The 22,899-nt window shown below is 37.0% G+C and overlaps 1 protein-coding gene across 2 annotated transcripts in view; it reads left to right on the forward strand.

The window, feature by feature from the left end:
- LOC130563263 (neprilysin-like) overlaps window positions 1-22,899 on the forward strand; it is a 38,867-nt gene that overhangs the window by 11,995 nt on the left and 3,973 nt on the right. For both annotated transcript variants that reach the window (XM_057348700.1, XM_057348701.1), the window contains exons 5-20: window positions 8,415-8,495; window positions 10,952-11,047; window positions 11,154-11,272; window positions 11,571-11,636; window positions 14,628-14,762; window positions 15,947-16,048; window positions 16,709-16,845; window positions 17,236-17,329; window positions 17,541-17,669; window positions 18,827-18,925; window positions 19,541-19,618; window positions 19,727-19,830; window positions 20,582-20,640; window positions 20,738-20,857; window positions 20,962-21,095; window positions 21,528-21,593. In XM_057348700.1, the coding sequence (XP_057204683.1) occupies window positions 8,415-8,495; window positions 10,952-11,047; window positions 11,154-11,272; window positions 11,571-11,636; window positions 14,628-14,762; window positions 15,947-16,048; window positions 16,709-16,845; window positions 17,236-17,329; window positions 17,541-17,669; window positions 18,827-18,925; window positions 19,541-19,618; window positions 19,727-19,830; window positions 20,582-20,640; window positions 20,738-20,857; window positions 20,962-21,095; window positions 21,528-21,593 (1,619 nt within the window). The remainder of the gene's footprint in view (window positions 1-8,414; window positions 8,496-10,951; window positions 11,048-11,153; window positions 11,273-11,570; window positions 11,637-14,627; window positions 14,763-15,946; window positions 16,049-16,708; window positions 16,846-17,235; window positions 17,330-17,540; window positions 17,670-18,826; window positions 18,926-19,540; window positions 19,619-19,726; window positions 19,831-20,581; window positions 20,641-20,737; window positions 20,858-20,961; window positions 21,096-21,527; window positions 21,594-22,899) is intronic.

Consider the following 22,899-nt stretch of genomic DNA (forward strand, 5'->3'; position numbering starts at 1 on the left):
ACTCACAAATCTGTCTTCTGAATTTGAAGTTGCAGAAACATTGTCACAAATGTGTAAACTGGCATTTACAAAATACATTGGCAGATACAAATGCATAGCACGTATTTACACGTTTAGCTACTGATTTATCTTCATAAAATTATGGGCCATAAAATTATTTCATGAGTATAAAATATTGGAATGTGTTTTGCAAAATATGACAAAACCAACCATTGGGATAGAAACGAACCTATGTAGGGTTATTGTTACCCAACCATGGATTGAAACAACCCAACATTTTGGAACAACCCAGCACATGTTAATGTATAACTCAGCGGTTGGTTTTATCCAACCATGTCACTACAATGATAGTAAAAGTTTGTGGGGACCTGCAGTCCCTTAAGGCTGGATTTTACTTCTTCGTCGGACCTACACCGTAGCCTCTTTGCCGTAGGCAACACGTCGGTTTTTGTTTATACTTGTCCGTGTCAACAGGCAATGGCCACTAGGCGTCAGTGTCCACAGGAGTGTTGCTTGTGTAACCAAGACAAGAGCCGTAGAAGAAGAAGCGGTTCGTTGTGTACGCTGTCTGAAGCATTTAGCAGTGATAGTGGCAAACAGTAACTTTTGCAGCTTGAGTTGTTACAAACAAGAACACGCGATTTATTTATATAATTAGTTTGGAAATGGGTGTGAGTAAACCCGACGCTATCACACAGTTTTTTGATCTGAAGGGAGGGGGTTCAAACAGACCAATCACAGCGCTTGCGGTCCGGGTAGCATTGGCGTGCTATTACATTTTTGGAGAGGTGTGCATCAGGCTACGACGTAGGGTACTCAGGAGTAGGGTCTAAATCCGCCTTAATGCAGCAAGTGAGAACAAATATAATCCATTCAAGCAACAGTTTAGTTATGGCTGTTTTTTGATTTACAGCTCACTGGGACTCTGATTGTTGGACTGACATTTATAGCTTTGCTTTTTTTTCTTCTTTACACTAGTAGTGAATTCTCTGACACATATATTTTAATCTAGAAATGCTTACAGCACTGTAGTGTGTCTTGAGGAATGAAGCAAGGATTGTTTAAGTTATGGGGGGCGTACAAGATGTAGATTGATGATGAGGAAAAGGGGGATTCGAATCCTGAGAAGGTGCAAGAGATCTGCTGTCTGTCCAGGCAAGAGCTGCTAATTAGCCCGAGCATGGAGACTGATTTATAGGGAGCAGCAGCAGCCCCAGGGGTTGAGAGATACTTTAGAGGGGGCACAGATGAGGAAGCATGTAACTAATGATCATGTTTTAGGTGGTGGAGGAGAAAGCAGCAGGAAGTGCAGGAGGGTAGGAGAGGTTGAGGGAATGGACGTGTTAAGAGTTAAGTGTTATCAAATCTGTAGGGAGCTCGAGCTCCAGGGGTTAAACGCTACCAGAGCTATCATTTAACCCTGACGGTAGTGCTTGTCCGTGTACACAAGCAATGATGAGAATGTCAAACATCCCCCTCTATCTCATGTGTCTCTTGTTCTTTCTCGCTGTATCTTTCTGCACCTTGGTGATGCCTTTTAAAAATTAATGATGTTACAATCAGCCATTTCTTCAGAAGCGTTTAATTCAGAGTGCTAATGACTTCTTGATTAAAAGCGACAACAGAAGAAATTCAAGCACTTAAGATGCCATTTATTATTTACTCGATGTGAATTTTTATGACGCCTCATAACTTGTTTAATGTTTAATGAAATGAAAAATCTTGCTAATCAATGAACGAACACTCTGTTGAGTTCAATAAAAATGATTATTGCTGAGAAAAGAGTGGGGATTGTGACTTCCCCAGACAAATCTAAATCCCCTCATTAGCATTTCCAGTGTGTTGAGTATTTGAGAAATGAAACGGAACACTGACTGAGAAATAAGAGATTGTTTTGTGTCTTGATTAGACTTTTATGCAAATATCAATTTGATTGCATTAGTGTTCAGAGCTCTGGCTTTGGTTGACTGTCCTCAGTATCAATACATCTGAACTGTAAGTATGGTTGAAATTGTAGATTAACTACTTTTAAACTGATTCCTTAAGAATTGTTCATTGTTACATACATGGCTAAAACTATAGATATATACATAGATGCATCCTTAGTGGCTCTTTCTATAGCTCATTTGCAAGTCGTCTGCCATATTGGAACTGTCAAAGCCGATCGGTGAACACTGTGTTGACTGTGTGTGTATGCATGTATGAATATTAAATTTTATGTGCTGTTGTGTAGACCTAAACATACAACATGCTGAAGACTATCAAAATATATTGAGTGAACTTAAAAATCCACAAGTAAACTAAACATTATGGTCTATTTTCACACGTTAAGTTTATACTTAATATATATATAGTCCAAAAAATATATTATTTAGTACTTCTATTCACGCTGTCTCAAAATAGCATAGTTGAATACACTTAGATCTTCTGAAGTTTATCTTAAAGGGGTCATATGACACGGCATGTAATGCAATGTGTATACATGATTTAAGGTTAAAAATGCTGTATTTTCCACATACTCTCTGAAACATGCAGATTTTTTTACAAAGATCATCGCTCTGAAAATCGAGAAGTGCTATGATTGGCCAGTTAAACATAGTGACTGGTCGAATACTGCAAGCGTGTGACAGAAATGTAACGTCTCTTACCATATTTGGAACATCAGGTTCCAAAGCAATTGTACTGACAGGTACGCCCACCTTACTTGCGTTTACATTTGGGCGGTCTTAGTCAAATCATACTACGAACTGACGTAGATTTGTGCACTATGGTGGCTGACACAGGGCTAAGATGTCATCACTTTTTTGCTTCTTTGCTGAAGGAGATAATGTATTTACGAAACGTGATCTGTAGAGCAGTTTGTCCTTTTAGATAGAAATAGCTCATTCTAAGGTAATAAAAACATAAGACTTCATTATGTAAGGTCTTTATACACCTCTGAAGACTTAGTTATGTTGCACAAATTACACATTTGACCTTTAAAAAGTACTAAAGACTATTTTTTGTATATTAAATACAAAATTAGTGCGTGAAAATAGAGCACTTTAAATGCAAAATACATTTTCACCTGGGAAAACATAAAAACAAACCAACACATTCCCATAAGGTAATCCCATTTTTTCAGGAATTTAAATCTGAACAATTTTACAACCAAAAGCCTGTGAAATGTTGTGGCATTTTGGATTTTTACTGTGAGTGATGACAGCAATGTAGACATCTGTGGCCATAATCATAAGTAAGCCCCTTCCACAATATTTAGGTGAGACATCATGTAATATGACTTTGATTCGAAAATGAATACAGTTGGTCTAGCCCCGCTAAGAAAATGGACATCATTTACTTATTTCATAGTAAGTGATTATTAAAGAGAGTGCATGTGTGTAATGATTGCTTGCCCATGTGACTGAAAGGGTTAAGGATTACGCACATGTGCCAACCCTGGTTAAAAAGTTCTGGACCTGCTGCTACCTCAAAGTTCAGCCTAGAAGGCCTCCATAAATCAGTACAAAAAAAGAACAAGGAGGGGAAATGTTCATAGCACTTTCATAATGCTTACATTGCACCTTTGCAAGTCCAGAGTCTGAGGTCTTATTAATGAAAACACTGACCCTTCATAACAGTTTAACTTGATAGGGTATATATACAGTATATATGTGACCCTGGATCACAAAACCAGTCTTAAGTAGCACGGGAACATTTTTAGTAAAAGACAAAAATACATTGTATGAGTCAAAATTATCGATTTTTCTTTTATGCCAAAAATCATTAGGATATTGAGTAAAGATCATGTTCCATGAAGATATTTTGTAAATTTCCTACCTTAAATATATAAAAACTTTATTTTTGTGAGTGGATGGTCTGCCACAGTGCCCCTGATTAACAACTTCAAAGGCGATTTTCTCAATATTTAGATTTTTTGCACTCTCAGATTCCTGAGTTTTAAACGGTTGTATCTCAGTCAGATATTGTCCTATTCTAACAACTCATACATCTATATAAATCTTATTTATTCAGCTTTCAGATTATGTAAAAATCTCAATTTCGAAAAATTGACCAGGGTCACATATATCCTTTTATATTTTGATTCTAATCAATTATTAATCAGCATTATCCTATTTTATTTTTGATTCAAGTATGATTCAAATAAATCAATATTTATTCTCTTATTTGTGATTTTGATATTAACAAATAACACTGTAGAAGTAGTACATTACTAGAATAACCTCATTTGAGTTTCTATGAATGCCTAGGCCTCTCTTTCTACTAGGTCATCGTTACTGTTAAGAGGAGCCCTCTTATCATGTACGAAAACATCTGCAGTTAGCATGCACTGTAGCCTTGAGGGTCTTTATGTGTGTGTGTGTGTGTGTGTGTGTGTGTGATTGTATTGTTCCAGGAGAAGTGAGAACGGATGGAAAATCACAAGATGGACATAACACCAGAGACCTAGTGGCCTTTTAACACATTTTAATTAGTTCCAAAGTATATGCCTGTCATCTTTGATAATCTATAGGACTATATGTCCTATCTCATGAATTCAGAGCTCCTTGAGAGCTTTGTGTTCTTGTTCAAGTAACTATCTATTGACAACCAATCATGTGTTGTTGATTTACCCAAGTACTGACGTTGTTAGAAATCTCCGTCAGCATAAATACTACTTCAGTTTTGATGTAAGGCAGGTCGGCCTGTGGTACTCCTTGTGAGTGCTGAAGCTGACTTCTGCTAGCGTGACTACGTCAGACTTTGTACTTCCGCTCAATTTCAGTTCAGTTCGCTTCTGTACTCAGTGTGATATAGCAAACCAGCTCCCATATTATCCCCGGCTCCGTCCAACCAACAAACATCAGCCGTCCAACCAACAAACAGAGAGCGGGCTGAGAGCCGTGACGTAGATGCTAAGTGCCGAATTTAAGATTGTTGTTTAGGTTAGGGAACTCTAAAACGACAGCGGACATGGAGACACGGAATGCTACACGCTCTGTTGTGGATAATATTCCCGGCATTTGCCAACTGAAGCCCGAACAAGAAGAGTGTTTGGTTCACATTTTGAATGGAGGTGATGTTGTGGCCCTACTCCCGACAGGTTTTGAGAAAAGATTAATTTATCAACTGTTACCGATCGTCAGCGAGAAACTGGGGAGGCCAAAGTCCGGTAAGGCGATAATTGTGATTTAACCCACCTCGGTGACACTGCTCCGTGATGGCAAGTCCATGGCCTTCCTCGGCTTTTTTATTGTGCTTGGAGTTTTAGAGGGTGTATCTCGGTCTCTTTTACGTTATCTGTCGAGCTCGAACTGGCACCCTTTTGACAGGTCAGTGTCTCCTTTGTTTTCCAGTCCTTGAATATTGCCATGTCATGCTGTAATCTTGCAATTAAGTTGCAGCATTTCCGACAGACTCGAAATGTACGAAGAGCTGTGTTTAACAGAAGAACTAATCCTAACTTTGACAGTTGGCTGCAAATATTTTCTTGTTGGTCTCTACTGTCAAATATTAGTTTAGATGCACAATTTGTACCGTGGATGCGTAGATTTACTTCACATAATCTGCAAAAGTCGTTCACAGCCATCTTCACTCCGGTATTTCGCTCGATGGTTTTGTTTTCGCCGCATACCTGTTTACAGCGGAAGTTCGAGGCAGCTGAGTCGGCACATAACATACGTCATAACCAAACGTTATGTGATTGGCTTACGGGTACACCAATGATTTTCAACTTCAGACAAGCGCGTCTCTGCATCTCTGGAAATCCCATGTGGGGTTGAGACCACATTATTGAGAACGTCTGGATTAGAGGATGGGAGAAAAACAGGGGGAGGGAGAGAGAGAGTAAATCGAGTATTTGGAATACACAGGTTATAAAGAAGACTTAGGCCCGGTTTCACAGACAAGGCTTAAGGCTAGTCCCAGACTAAAATGAATGTGTGACCTGTTTTAACTGAATATAACTTGCTCAGAAATATCTTAAAATATATCAGTTCCATTGTTTTGTCTCGAGATGCTCACCATTTTATAAAAGCGACATAAATATCTTAATTCAACTAAGGCATAGTCCTGGCTTAAGTTAATCCATGTCTGTGAAACCGGGCCTAACTGTGTGATAAAGAAAAAGAAAATAAAGAGAAAAATATGAAACATAACAAAAACAGTGAGAGGTATTTCCATTCTTTTCACACATGGGAAACTTTCCATGAATTCATTCATATCCACAGGAATATTTGGCCAACAAAAAAGGAGATAAATACAGTACATGATGGATGTTAATGTCTAAATGTTAACAGAAAAAAAATGTCCGCACATTGAAAACTGCTCCACAAATTGAATAAATAATCAGCAACGTTTCGACTGTCAGGTCTTCATAGGCAACGATTGAAACGTTGCTGGTTATTTATTAATTTTGTGGAGCAGTTTTCAGTCTGCGGACATTTTGTTTTCCATTTCATGTTTTTGTCCTGCACCTGAGCCCTTGTGGTGTGTGAATGTGCATGCCTTTTTTAAACTTTTGTTTTTGAATGTCTAAATGTTAACATCTCTGGGAGACTGTTACAGGCTGTCGGTGAGGGGCATAATCCATATCGAGGGATATAAATGGGATATAAATTCGAAAAGCTTTCTGAACAGGGCCAGCAGGAATACTCATGCATATAGATGGAGGAGATGCTGGAGGGAAGGGCTGTTTCCTGCAGGGACAGAGTGAGCTTTGTCAGAGATGTGGGTCAGATAAGGCTACTTGCTGATCTCAATATCAAAAAGTTACTTTCAACCGGACTGTATTTTAGCTTTTACGGCCATTCCAGTAACAGAAAAAAACACAGTTGTTTGTCTTTGATATGGACACCAGTCTTTTAGACATCTGTTTTTGTTTTATTTGAGCTTATTATCTGGACATTCATTTTTGTGTTTGTATTCATAACTTGTGTCTTGCCTTGGTATTAATAAGTATTTTGTCTTTGAAGTCGATCTACATATAATGCAACTGTATTCTGCACATGTCAGATGGATAAAGAAAATGAGTGAGTGAGTGAGATTAAGTGACAGAGTTTTGAAGCTGTAGGGGTTCGTGCCACATGGACACCAGGCGGCCTCTAATCCAATCACACACATGATCTGTGCCCTTTCACAGGAAACACTCGGAACCAAAGCACTAATTAAAACAAAATCTGAACGCAAACCCTGCAGACAGGATATGAGAGAATTAGAGCAACAGCTTGCCCAATTATTCAGACAGATAAAGAATGAAAGGTAAAGAGGAGACAAGGATGAAGGATTCTTGAGTGACACCACTAAACGCTTTGTTGCAAAGCATGAGGTTTTCATTTAGTTTTGTACACAAACACATTGATTCAAATAATGTTTAGACGTTTTAAGTTCATCTCAATAAGCCTTGATAGTTAAAGTTTGTTGTCATGATATCACCTGCACTGTGACTTGTAATCGGATTTTGAGGGGAGCCTCTTTGATTTTGTGAGTACATATGTGTATGTTTCTCATGTGTCTGTTTCTCAAATGACCATTTACACAACACACAATTGGGATGTGTGTTTTTTCCAACTACTGTGGTTTGACACATTCTGGACACATTAGCACTATTATAAGGGATACTAGCACTATTATAAGGGATACTTTACTATCAAATCAAAATTTCCCATGTTTTACTCACCCTCAACGCATCACAAATTCTTCTTGAAGAATAATGCAGTTATAATACCACGCATCATTTTACTTCCAAGCGGTAGAATGGGAGTGAATGGGTGTTGACGTTTTGAAGCTCCAAAAGTGCATCCATCGATCAAAGAACTGCACGACACGGCACGGTGGTCTTAAAAAAAGGTCTTCTGAAGCGAATCGATGCATTTGTTTAAGAGAAATATCCATATTGACAGCGCTATTAATGTTGATGTCTAGCTTCCGTTATCCCTCGAATGCGTGTGAACCAGAGGCTTAATTGTTTTTCCAGCAAATGACGGTGACGAAATCCCCCGCCAGATTAGACGCTATCCTATTGGAACAAAACGAAAAATGCAGCGTTCGTCACCGGAACGTACGACACACCTGCGTCATCTGCCGGAAAAACAAGCCTCTGGTTAACGCACATTCGAGAGATGACTGAAGCTAGACATCAACGTTAATAGTGCTGTCAATATGGATGTTTCTCTTAAACGCATCTATTCGCTTCAGAAGACCTTTGTTAAGACCATTAAAAAACATTCCATTTTAAAAACATTCTTTAAAATAAAATAACTTTTGGTAAAAAGTAAAGTAAAAAAGGTTAGAAATGACAAGAGGGTGAGTAAATGATGGCAGAACTGTATTCCATTTCATTAAATAGCACAAGATGGATCATAATACCAGGTATAAATGGGGTCGAAGGCAGTCGTAATGTTCACCTCAGTAATTCTTTACTGTTTTTACTACAGGAGTGCTGGAGCGAGAGGACAGCGGAAGCAGCAGCTCATTAGCCAAAGCCAAGATCCTCTACAAATCCTGCACCAATGAGAGTGAGTACACAATATATTAGAACAACAGAACTGGTTGGAGACCATTGACTACAGGATATATCACACTGAGGGTATTTATAATACTGACAATTAAAAAAATTACTTCTTTTCTATTCATCAAATGGGATCAGAAAAATATATTGCAAATTAAATCTCTTCAATATCTTGGTTATTTTGCATAGACATCAATGAGATTAAATGTAGAGAAAACTTTTGCTTTAGGTATTACTCTTAAGAAAAAGAATAAATCTCACAAATATCTCTATTCTGTTTCAGAAGAGTTCTCAACAATGTCACATACTGGGTTCAGATTTGTCAAGTCTGCAATCATATCGATATTTTTGAAAGATTTCGATATGAACTCAAATATTTCGCATCAAATTTACCCAAATCTAGATTATTTTACCTATGCAATCTACATTCATTTAACGTCTCCATACTCTTGTACAGAGGTGTGAAGTACTTTTTTACTCTGAAGGATCAGATATTATACTTTATCAGTGTATTTACTTTGCTTTATTATGTAGAGAAGTACAATTTTTTCATAGCCTATGTCATACTTTTTACTCAACTACATTAGATAAATATGGCCGCGGAAAGAATTAAGAGACCATTTTCAGTTTTTCTGACTTTATTATTTAGTATGTAAAATGGCTCATTTTGTTTCATTCTGTCAACTACTAACAATATTTCTACCAAATTTTGAATAAAAAGATTGTTTCTATACATCTAGAAATGCTGATTGAAAATTTGGAATGGTCTCTTAATTTTTTCCACTGCTGTACATGTCATTTTTTACATTTAAAAAAGTACATTAAAAATCATAGTACTTTCTTACTTTTACGCAATTAATTTCACTCAAAGATGGTTTAACTTGAATAAAAGTAATATACCAGATTTGTAATGTACTTAAATATCGTCGCTGTCGGGCGGAATCCTCGAATCTCCAAAACCATTATTTTTCAGGAAATTAAAGAAACTGCATATTTTTTGAGTTATTAAACATTGTATCGTTAAAGTTGGTATTATACCTTATATTGCTATCATATACTGTTGTGTACCAACATTAACACAACATTTCCCAAAAACGATGTTTAATCGGAGATACAAGGTTTATGATTTGGGAGCAGGGAGATACGAGATTACGCTGTCATTGATAAGAATGGTACGGACACAGACGTCGCTGCTGCCAGCAGTGTTCATCAAAGTCTGTGGTCGCGTTGAGCCTTTTGACAAGAGACGAGGCTTTAAGAGCTAATGAAAGCTAATGATTGTGGTTACATACATCTTCCTAAACTCTATTTTAAACGTTAGAGCTATGAGTGATGCAATACCAAAATAAAACGTTAAACAGGCGAATATAGGCGAAAATTAATCTGCACGCAAATAAAGTCGGCGGTTGCGTTGAGCCTCTTGACAAGAGAAAAGGCTTCAATAGTTAACCAAAGCTAACGACTGTGGTTACATACATCTTCTTAAACTCTATTTTAAAGGTTTAAGAACTATAAGTGATGTAATACAAAAAACGATGAGCTGACTAGGCTGTCTAATAGGTGGAAATTAGCCGAATCTGCTCGCAAACTTACCTTCATGGCTCACGGGCTTCCTTCTGCACCGAAGCATTGCAGCTATGATTTTTAACTAAACAGGCCTACTTAAATGTATCTAACCTAACTATTTTCACTCGTAATTGTCTAAAAAACGTTCAATCAGGAGACGTAATGCTGAGAAGCTCCCGCGGAGTGAAGAAGAGGTGGAGTTACGAGACTTCTCAGACAGTTGAAGTGTCCAATGGAGTTAAGAGATTTGCTCTCAAGCTATTTTCAACACTTTAGATTGGTTAATAATTTGTAAAAATAACAGACCCACATGGGGACTGACCAATAGGATCGATTTGTGAAAAAATATGAAATTGACCAAATTTGGACATAGGAGGTTTCCGCCCGACAGCGACGATATTAAAAGTAAAAAAAAAAAAACGTCGAAATTTGTTTGTAAAGTTTAATGAAATTTAGTGGAGTAACACCTCTGCTTAGAAAAATTAGACTATTGTTAAAATACATACAAGATCAATTTTAGGAAAAATTTAAGAATCAAATAAAACACAACTAAGGACTCCTTCCTATCTCCTGAGCCACGTAAGAGCAACCTTCGAGCAATAACATTTTCTTCTGGGTGCATGCTGTGAAAAGTTCAAAAGCTAAAACAAGTAGAAAAAGAAAGATCAAGTTTTTTCAATCATAATTTGAAATTGAATTTGTTTACAGGAACTGCTTGAGTTGAAAAGTCATCATCAACTGTCATAAGGACGTCAAAAAGATAACTATGACATTGCCCAGAAAGACATTATGTGATTGCCCAGCTGAGCTATGCAGAGACTCTCAGAAAGGATTTCAATATTAATTGCATGCTAAAATAAGCATGCATTACATCAATGTTTTGCATTTTTCTGACAGGCTTCATTGAACAGAGAGGAGGCTCGCCTCTGCTGACAGTGCTGCCAGATGTCTTTGAGTGGCCCATAGCAACAGATGATTGGGACAACACATACGGTATGCGATGTTTTCTCAAAGGATATTTCATGAATAACCCCAAATACCTCATTAGTTGACTATTTTACAATATTCCCTCTCCTCCTGTCTCTTCTCACCTCTGCAGGAATGAACTGGAGAGCAGAAGATGCCATAGCCAAACTGAATGAGAAATATGGAAAGCAAGTCCTAATTAGTTTTTTTATCGGTACAGATGACAGAGACTCCAATGCACACATCATTCATGTAGGTGTGCGCGACAACAGACTAACTCTTTTTTCACATGTGTAAAACACACTTTCTCTTAACAGCCGTAACCTCTCTCTTCATGGAGCCTTTTAAGCCAAACACTTAAAATCTAAAAATCTTTATGAACAAACACTACATCTGTTTATAGGCCTTAGAAGGGGACCTTTGAGTGCTTTCATGGTTTTAATGGCAGTAAACGATACTGTTTTACAGGGAGTGCTCTTTATGTATATGCATTGGGTTTCCTATTAAGAATGAAAGGGTGATTGTCTTCTGTTTTTATTCTCTGTGTCAGTTCGACCAGTCCAGTCTTGGCCTATCCTCAAGAGACTACTATGTGTGCACTGGGGCCTATGAAGAGGTAAGATGAACTGTTAAACAAGCAAAGGTATATCTTCTCGCTTTATCTTTCTCTCATTCTTCTTCTCAACCTCTTATTTCTTTGACGAAAAGACAAGCTTAGACAAGCATGAATTTCCTGCTGGTGGATGGTGGTTTGGTAGACAATAGCTGGGTTTCCAGCGAATCTTTTCAAAGTTCACTATAACAGGATGAAAGACTCATGCAAAATTGGTGAGTTTCCATCAAGTTCTTTTTATCAAAAGTGTGTAGAAAAGGTTCAATATTTTGTTCTACGAATAAAATTTAGAATGTGTCGAAGTATAAAAAAATTCTGTATTTATCAAACGTGCACACGCTGTTCTTACTCACACCAGCAAGTAATCCTTGTTGATAAATCTTAAATTCTTAAGCACTATGCTCGTTCACGGTCATTTGCATTCGGAAATGCCCCCAATGAACCATATATGGTGACGAAACCTTCCTTTATAAATCACGTAAATGTACTCTGTGCTCTCACTTAACAGATCACAGCAGTCTTTGAAGACGCATTCTTTGCGCAATTCATGGTTTGCTCAATTTGGTTTTTATTGTTAATTTCATAATTATTTATAGGAGATTTGGAAAAGGAAGGAAAAAGCAACATAATTTGGAGTTATTTTTGGTGGAATATATATGGTGGAATATCTGAAAGCTGAATAACTAAGCTTTTCATTGATTTACAGTATGTTTGTTAGGATAGGACAATATTTGGTGGAGATACAACTATTTGAACATCTGGAATCTTAGGGTGCAAAAAAATCAAAATATTGAGAAAATCGCCTTAAAGTTGTCCAAAGGAAGTCCCTTAGCATAGCATATTACTCACAAAAATAAAGTTTTGATATATTTACGGTGGGAAATTCACTAAATATCTTCATGGAACATGATCTTTCCTTGATATCCTAATTATTTTTGGCATAAAAGAAAAATCAATAATTTTTGGCGATTACTTAAAATGTTCCTGTGCTACTTAAGACTGGTTTTGTCGTCCAGGGTCACACATTGTTCTGTTAAGTGTGTCTTTACATTGTGCTTTCAATAAAAGAAGGTTTGCCAAATCATCCAGCAAAGCAAGATTAGGGATGCACCGAATGTTCGGCCACCGAAAATGTTCGGCCGAAAATAGCAAAAAACGCAAGTTCGGTGTTCGGCCGAATATGTGAAATGGCCGAATACATTTTACCGAACATGACTCGTGATACGATCAAACAGCAACGAGCAGAGAGAGAGAGAGACACAGCACGGGACCACAGTTGTTACATGCATTAAGGCCTTACACTACATTAAGGCTTGTTAATAAGCTTTTCTTTGTCATTTAATCAGTTGTCAGCAAGAGGGTAGTGTTCCGACATTTAAAAACATGACCCAATAAAACAATTCAAAAGGAACGAAGAATATGGTCGGACCGCGGAGTTGAACTCCTGTCGTTAAAAGCGAGACTGTGCTGCTGATGCGCATGCGGTCCACTGCTCTAACGAGGCTGACACCTCACAAACATGAACGTACACAGAGACATGAACGTACACACTCTCAAAAATATGCCGTTTGTGCACCTATGATAAACAAAAAGGAGGAAAAACGTGCCCAATGGAAAAATATCACATAATGAAAGTCTAAACATGATTCGCAATAAATTTAAAAACAGGAAACGTTATTCAGATCGACATTCTACTACACAGGTCTTTCTGTTAATTGGAGGGGCTGGACTGTGTAGAAAAGGCGCTGCTGATTTTAATATTATAGAAAACGCCGCATTTTACGGCGTCTTTGATACACGGAAGCGCCGTCCGCATGACCTGCCTTCCGTTTCCATCATACTCCTTCCGTTTTCACTATACTCTCTCACACATACATACATTCTTCTCTTACATACATATATTTTTTTCAGACATACATATATTTTCTTCTTACATACATTTATAATTTTTAATACTAAATGTATACTTTGAATACGTTTACATAAGAGCAAAATGTATAAATGTGTGTGTAAAATATATGAATATAAGAGAAAAACGTTAGAATGTGCGCATTAAAATGTGTGAGTGTAGACATGTGCACGAAAGGAAAATGTGAGTGTGTGAGAGTGCTAGAATGAATTTTGGCTTGTAGGGCCCCTCATAGCTTTTGCAACTTTAGACTCATTCTCAAAACTACTTTATGCATTGATTTGTCAGATAAACTGATTATTAGTAATGAATGGCAATTTTCTGCAAGTATATTTTGCACTAAATCTGTCATATGAGAAATGTAAAAAAAAAAGACCCGTATTGCATCGTGGCCTTGTATCGGGATGCGTATCGTGTCGTGAAGTTGTTGGCGATACATAGCCTTAATCAACAATAACAGCCGCTTCGTCTCGTGGCTTAAATGTTCGCTACGTCAGAATTTATTTGGCAAATGCATTTCCATCTTCCATTATTTGCATTAACTGCTTTTCGCAAAAAAGAAAAACCACCTCACATGAGTGTTTCACATTTGCAAATTAACGGTTTAAATTTTGAAATTAGGCATTTCCATCACTCCTTTCTGATGCAAAACTTCTAAATGCGCACAAAACCAGGGAGATGGAAACCCGGCTAATGTTAATCATCCAATCGTTATTCAAGGCAGACTTATAACTCTTAAGTGATATGTGCCTTTAACACATTCTAGACCTGGCTGGTTAATTAGAAACAAAACATGGAGAAAATATGTTTGTGAAGCTTCAGTTCACCAGAAAGGAACAACAGATTAAAAGATTTGGACAAAGATATTGTCAAGATCATTTTTGTAGGAAAGGATGATGATGGGAGTAAAGAAGGAACAAATCAACCCAATTAGCTTGAACATTTTTTTATAGAATGCACAGATAGTTTATACACACACTGTGGAGCATCTGTAGGCTCGTATACTGTATAAATTAAGAACATGTGCATGCTCACAGGTATTGAATTTAGCACTCATCTGTTTTTAATGTGTATTTTTTTCTCAGGCCTGTGTGACATATGAGAACTTCATGACTGACTTGGCAAAGCTCATCAGAACTGACCGAGGTCTGGAGGTGAATGACACTAATATCAGAGAAGAGGTTTCTCGGGTGATGATGATGGAGAAAGAAATTGCTAATGTAAGCATGAAAACTTGAAGATATTTTAATATTCAAACCATTTTCGAACAAGTTAAGTATAGCTGTCTTCATCAAACCTACAGACACCGATAATGGCCAGAGGTTGGTGTAACAAATTGGTACAGTATTATATTGCATTGAGAAAACAAAATTGAATGTTCAAGTTCAAGAAAGTAGCTGTATATCCAACCATAAGCATATATCAATATATTAATGAATTAATGTATTGATTTCAATTGAATAATAAAATTAAATATTACTTATTTAAAAATTATTATATTCATTATATTTAAAATATTATTATTATTATTAAAAAACGAATGTAAATATTAATTACTATACATTTAGAATATATTATATTATATTTTTATAAATTTTGAATATTGAATATTGCTGTTGTCCTTCTAAAACCTTGTATCTTTTGTGAATTTTACTTTTTCGCCATAAATCGTTATTATTAGTCACTCTTTATGTTTGTCACTGGGTCTTGCAAATATCTACCAATAAAGGTGTTAAACTGTATTTAAAAATGCTTGTCAATTTGACAACACAAAATGTACAGTGTTTTTTCCATTTCCTGAAAAACAACGAATTTGGACATCCGAGTTTTGAGAAGGACAGCGACGACGATGTTTTGTTTTTGATAAATAAAGTTAATTTTATTTTCAAGATAAAAAATGTTTTTTTTGTAGTAGTAGTCTTGTTTTACTGTTTCTCACTCAGTGTCTCACACACTAATTTCTACTGTATTCAAATATCTAGCTTCTTGTTTTGATGATTATTTAGCTGGAAAATACTGGTTTAGTTACTTGCAACTTTATTGTACACGTAAAGCCTAAGGAACAGTGTGTTTCACTTTGTAAATATCAGTGGCATGTTTTTCCTCTACAGTTCATGGTGATGTTTTTACCTTTTACGATAGTGAGCTCATTCCTACTAAGTTTACAGAGTATGGGTTACAGTTCTAGTAAATGTGTTTGGTTGTGCTGGAGCTGACATCAGACCCACACCGCTGTTGAGACAGTAACTAAATGCTCAAGCTCATTGTGTCATGTATTTGTGTAATTGGGTGGGTTTGGCTCTAGGTTACAGGTTCTAGATTTAATGCCCCAATGCAGGCAAAAGTTTTTCGCATCCTGTGAAATTGTCTGTCAACCCTTTCAGAAATGCCTATGTGTTTGCAGGCAACGGATACGCCAGAAGATAGAAACAACCCAGTTCTGCTTTATAACAAGATGCCTCTAGAGACACTGAATACCAACTTCACTCTAGAGTTTGAATCCAGGGTAAGAATGTTTCATGTCTTATAAGACTTTATGCAATATCTTCAAGGTGCTGTGTGTAATTTTTCAGAGGATCTATTGACAGAAATGCAATAAAATATACATAACTATGTCTTCAGAGGTGTATGAAGACCTTTCATAATGAAGCGTTATGTTTTTATTACATTAGAATGAGCTATTTCTATTTACATACACTGCGGGTCCCATTGCATGGAATTCATCATGTTGTATCTACAGTAGCCCTAAACGGACAAACTGCTCTACAGAACGGATTTCGTAAATACGTTATCTCCTTTGGCAAAGAAGCGAAAACATGACGACATCTTAGTCCTGTGTCAGCCACTGTAATGCTTCGAAAGGGAGGGGGGGTGGAGTGAGCCATTGGTTGCAATTCGCAATGCCGCTAAAATGTCCACATCGCTCCTTTTAAGGTGAAATTCACCAAATGGAATGGTACTGTAAAATAACATGTTAGCGATTGGCTGGGACAACATATAGATCTGCCCCTAACTTAGGTAAATGGTTGAGAAAATGTTGTTGTGCTGGTGATGTTCATCTCAATATCTAAACATATATAACCTTTGTCTGTTATTATGTTGGTCTTTGAACAATATTTTTATTCCTATTCTTATGAATTTTTTCTTTATCAATGTTCATATTCAGGTGTTCAACTGGACTTTCTTCACTAACAAAATAATGGACGCAGTGAATATTCCTGTTACGGACAGTGAGGAGGTTATTGTGTACGCCCCTAACTACCTTAAAAGGCTCAACCCTGTCCTTGCCAAGTATACAAAGAGGTAGTGTACACAGATATATTTAGCTTTACCTGGAGCTAACACTACATTTACAGTAAATAACACTATAAATACTAACCGATTTAGTTTCTCACTATGCAATCTCCCTATTCTTTACGGTATATAGGCTACCCTTAAAAACAAAGCTGCTACAAAAGGTTCTACACACAGCAATGTAATGGAATAATTATTTAGTTAAACGTTGTTATAAGAACTTTTTCTTTCTTGTTTCTTGTTTTGTAGTCTGCAAAGAAGCTTTTGTGCAATTACGAAGTTTCTTTATGCAACCATCGTGTAGCACGTTTATTTTTAACAGTATACGTTTTCAAATATAGTTTAGCAGCATGCATAAATATAGTAGCGTACTATTGTTTAACATAAACATGTGTGCAGAGACATTCAAAACTACATGGTGTGGCGTTTCGTTATGAATCTGGTGGTCGGTTTGAGCAGGCCATACAGGGAGACCAGGAAAGCCTTCAGAAAGGTGAATACTAAGAAAATTCTAAAACTGTGATTGAAACTTAATTCAACTGCCATGTTTTACATGCATTTGGAAGACCCTTTCATCCAAACCAACTTACAATACACTCAAAGTTCAATATGTAGCTTGAGAATTGAACCAATAACCTTGGCATAGTGTTAGGCTACAATACTATAATTGAGCTACATGACCCATGACACATTTGTCTACTCAGGCTATCTATGGGACCACCTCTGAAGCAGCAATTTGGAGGCAGTGTGCCATATACGTCAACAACAACATGGAAAATGCCGTGGGGAGATTGTACGTGGAGGATGCCTTTTCTGGAGATAGCAAAGACATGGTGAGCTACGTGTTGAGTGGATGTCTGTGCGGGTCCTAAATTGGTCCTTGGAGTTCGTGTTGGTTTTTCAGTGTGTTTGTATGATATTTTCAGGCTTGCGTGGGTTGATTTCAGTAGGGTCCATATCTGCGTATGTAAGAACAGCTGAGCAGTGTATTAGTACCGCCTGTCATAGTGTGTTTTATCTAACACTTCATAAATCACTGGACCCTCCTGGCCTCACGCCACATGTACGCATACTTACAGTCTTATACTGTAAAATTGCATTCTCCGTGTTACAATGTTGTATGTGAAACTACATACCAGAATCTTCCTAGTAAAGAAAGTGTAAGTTTGGAAATGTTTTTATGGTATAAAAGGTTTGGAAAGATGGAAGGGTGAGTATTAATGACATAAAATAAGGATTTAGGATTGCGACTGATTACTCCCCATATAAATGTCTAATTAGATTTGTAAATGTAATAGCCCTGTGTGTGTAGTCAGTGCATGTATAGCACAAACATTAGTGCCAGGCATTTGTGTGTGAACTCGTGCGTGTTCATGATCAGGTGACCCATACAAATCCCTCCCACAAATCACTCTTCAATGCATCTACAGTCTGTTGTTTGAGGTCACCAGGATAGCATTACAGATTCGCACACGAAAACATGCCAACAACTGTCATGTTTGCTATCTAATGCTGATAAGAGCATTCTGAAAGCTTTCGGTTTTCCCTGTCTGAAAGGTTTATAAATGTTTTGCATGTGTCATTTAAAACAGTTATTATGTCAAATATCAAAATCTGTCAATTTTAATGTATTAAACCATAGTCTGTTTGAATACTCGATTCTGATTGGCTGGAAGGTGTGCATTAAAACAGTTTTTACCAGGGGCGTTGCTAGACCTAAAGTTCTACTGGGAAACAGGCCCCCATTACTTTTATCACTTTTTTTCTTAAAAACCTGCTGTGTGCAAGAAGTATGCAACACATTGCACTATACAAACTTCCCTTGCTTAAACCACTATTACTACAGTGCAACAACAATGGGGAAGGTAAACTTTTATGTGTTTAAAAATATACTGTACATAATTTAATTATTTGGCAAACTTTGAAGACACGCACAAAAGTTCAGGGATCATAATTTAAACGCTAACTAAACATTCTGTGTTTGGCTCAGATGGATGAGATGATTGCTAACATCAGAGAGGTGTTTGTGAGTAACCTGGATGATCTAGCCTGGATGGACGCTGAAACTAAGAAAGCTGCGGAGGAGAAGGTGACATTTATTTTAGGTTCTGTGTTTTAATTTTAACCGGACTGAAAATCACTGCTGATGAAAAGAAGAGCGGTATATTAAAAATATATTAAATATTATTAGCCACGGAAAAGTTAAGAGACCGTTCCAAATTTTAATTTAATCAGCATTTCTAGATGTATTGTGGCCATTCCAGTCCAGTGTCTGTTGAATTTCAACAAAATCAAACCTCAGGAGTGACAAAGTCATCTAACAGCAATGTGAAAGACTGACAGCATGACAAGACACATGAAAACTGTGATAAAAATTGAGGTTATCACATAAAAAAATAATTTTCGAACTTTCCCTAAATACATGTACAAATATTACTGTTGTATTGCTGGTGAATATTAACTTGTTTTCTTTGCAGTATTTGGCCATCTTTTATTTGCATCTTTTCTGTTCATTTGACCCGTTTCTCCAGTTTTCATTTTCTGCAAATAAAAACTATTTTTATTTGAAATTTGGGATAAATACTGCAAGTATCGTCTCCCATTTCATTTCGCGGCTGTATTTATTATATTATAGCTGTTATAACTGCCCAACCCAGGAAAACATATTTTGAAAATACCATTTTTGTATTCTTTATCACTATAGGCACGAGCAATCCGAGAAAGAATTGGTTTCTCAGAAAACATAATGAACGACACATTCTTGGACCAGGAGTACCAATATGTGAGTGACTACAAGAGGAAGGCTCGGCAACGTTTTGTCTAAAGTCAAAACTTTAAATAACTGAAGACACCTGAAGTATTAATATGCTGATGATATCCTTATTATTAGTTAAGCTACAATGCAGATGAATACTTTGAGAACATCATGAAGAACTTGGAGTTTGGCCAGACAAAACGCCTGAAGAAGTTAAGAGTGAAAGTGAACAAAGACGAGTAAGACCTCAAAATTTTAACTTTATCATGTTGGCTGTCACGGTTAGCGTGGAGAGAACCCAACTACAGGCAGCGTTTGCAGACATAAAGACTTTTATTAAAATAATAACAAAAAACCCATGATGGGGAAAACTTATCATGGCATTAACTAAGGCAGTATAAACATCAAAAACAAAGACTTACCGCGAGGGGGCAAAAAACAAAGGAGACAGTTTCTTGTAAGTAGTTTAAGTTATCCTAAGACACAACGTGATAAATAAGAACATCCAGACATGGGTAAGGTAATCCACAAGGCAGGTAGCACAAATAACAAGGCTCAAAGCACAACTAACATGGCATGAAGAACAAAACGAATCAGCACAGGAGAGCAGACACAAGGGTATTATATGGGAGACTAACAAAGGATAATTAACAAGGGACAGGTGTCTGGAATAAAACACACTAATGCAAGGCTAAACAAGGAAACGAGAGGGGCGGGGCCAAAGACGAGACCAGAGAGAGCGCATGTTATGTCACAACCAACAATAACATGCCTCTCTCCACACAAAACATGAGGCTCTGTCATGATCCTGCCACTAAACCAAGAAAGACATGACATGATGAGGCAGAATCATGACAGTAGGCATATCATTTTATGCATAATTAGGGTCTCTCTAAAATAGCATTGCCATTTTTCCAGTTTAGTAAATGCAACCCTTAGCAATAAAGACCTACCATTCAAAATGTAAATGTTATGCATTTTTATTTCAAGGTGGATCACAGGAGCTGCAGTGGTCAATGCATTCTACTCGTCAAGCAGGAACCAAATAGGTAATTGAATCACACAAATCTTAGCAGTAACTTAAACATACAGTATATGGTCCGTGTAAGCAATTGATAGGCTTATATTAAAAAAGATATCTCTCAGTATTTCCTGCAGGTATTCTTCAGCCTCCTTTCTTTGGTAAAGGTCAGCCCTGGTCTCTTAACTATGGGGGAATAGGGATGGTCATTGGACATGAGATCACTCATGGCTTCGATGATAATGGTATCAGAACAATGACAGCAATATCTTAAAGGTTTCTTCAAGAATTGTTATTAGGAGTTCAATCTTCACATGTATAAATTTGTGTTATTGATATTCCTTCTCAGGACGTAATTTTGATAGAGATGGAGACCTCAAAGACTGGTGGACCCCATCTTCGACTCAGAATTTCCATGAGCTTTCAAAATGCATCGTGGACCAGTATGGAAGCTTCTCTTGGGACCTGGCAAATGGACAAAATGTATTACATCAACATCTTCGACTTAACACCGATTCGCAAATATTTTCCATTTGCAATAACTGTCTAATTTCACCAGACCTATGAAGCATGTAATGCAGGCGAGGCGGCATTTCATTCCAATTAAAATGACGAATAATTTCCAACACAACACCGCTTACAATCCCAAACCGTTCAGCAAGCACTGTTTAGCAGAAAACACCACAGCTCTATCTGTTCTACTCAGGCTGTTTACAGTATTTGGCACATTAATGTTTCATGTCCCCATCAGAGTCTCCTCGTAGCTTTCTGTGAGTTTTTGACAGCTGTAATTTGGGCCTTATTGTCCATAAATACTTTTCCTGGAAGTAAGCAGTGATTTTCTGGGGATGTAGAAAGACATCTAAATTACTGTCTTATTTTCCGTTCTCTCTCATGTGTCCTTTGTGCGAACAGCTAAATGGGAATAATACTCTTGGGGAGAACATCGCTGACAACGGGGGCATTCGACAGTCTTATCAGGTAAGTACAGCACAGGAAATCTTAGCCTTTGCTGTGGCTGTCTTGTCATCCACCTTAACTGCCAGAAGAATAGATTGAGTTTAATACACAGTTTGTTCTACACTCTTAAAAATGAAGGTGCTTAAAAGGTTGTTCACAGCGATGCCATAGAAGAACCATTTTTGGTCCACAAAGAACCATTCAGTCAAAGGTTCTTTAAAGAACCATCTCTTTCTTACTTTTTATAATCTTTGACCCTGGATCACAAAACCAGTCTTAAGTAGCACGGAAACCTTTTTAGTAAAAGACAAAAATACATTGTATTGGTCAAAATTATCGATTTTTCTTTTATGCCAAAACTCATTAGGATATTAAGTAAATATCATGTTCTATGAAGATATTTTGTAAATTTCCTACCTTAAATATATAAAAACTTTATTTTTGTGAGTGGATGGCCTGCCACAGTGCCCCTGATTAACAACTTCAAAGGCAATTTTCTCAATATTTTGATTTTTTTGCACTCTCAGATTCCTGAGTTTTAAACGGTTGTATCTCAGTCAGATATGGTCCTATTCTAACAACTCATACATCAATAGAAATCTTATTTATTCAGCTTTCAGATTATGTAAAAATCTCAATTTCAAAAAATTGACCCATAAGACTGGTTTTGTTGTCCAGGGTCACATCTGAAGAACTTTGTTCGCCACAAAGAACCTTTTTTGAAACCGAAAGGTTCTACAGATGTTAAAGGTTCTTTATGGCACTAAAGAGTGTTTTTTAAGAGTGTACTGTATATGTGATTTCTGTTTAGAAAAATCATCTTGAACTTCGCCCGGTCATAAAAACCATTAACTTGGCTGTTTAGTGTAGAATTAATAAAAAAGCTTTTAATGGTCTCGCACTGCAAATGAAGTTGCGTAGTTCAAATGTTGGCTTTATGGTGGCCTATAACAAGTTTTATTAAAAACCGCTCGGGGGATAAATGTAGAGAAGTAAAGATTCTAACACGTGTGTCCGTGTAATTGTTAGTTAGGTCTTGTTGCGCTTGCTTCCCTAAATGTTATCATAAGAATATATATTTTTTTATTAAAATATATTTTGCAGTTTAAGTTAGTATATCAAGCAGTCCACCCATTATACATCACGCCCCCCAATTCTTCAGTCTAGAGAGCTGTATAATCAAATAAATTGTTTTTACATGTTCTAAAAAGTACGGATGATAAACTCTCATATGCAGAGCAGGCAGCTCAGCTCAGTGTGTTCCACTACGGATGGATTTCTGTCAGACTGTAATGACAGAGGGAATCAGCTTAATAGTTTAGTCTCC

The sequence above is a fragment of the Triplophysa rosa genome, linkage group LG12 (genome assembly GCF_024868665.1).
Source record: "Triplophysa rosa linkage group LG12, Trosa_1v2, whole genome shotgun sequence".
Classification (NCBI taxonomy): domain Eukaryota; kingdom Metazoa; phylum Chordata; class Actinopteri; order Cypriniformes; family Nemacheilidae; genus Triplophysa; species Triplophysa rosa.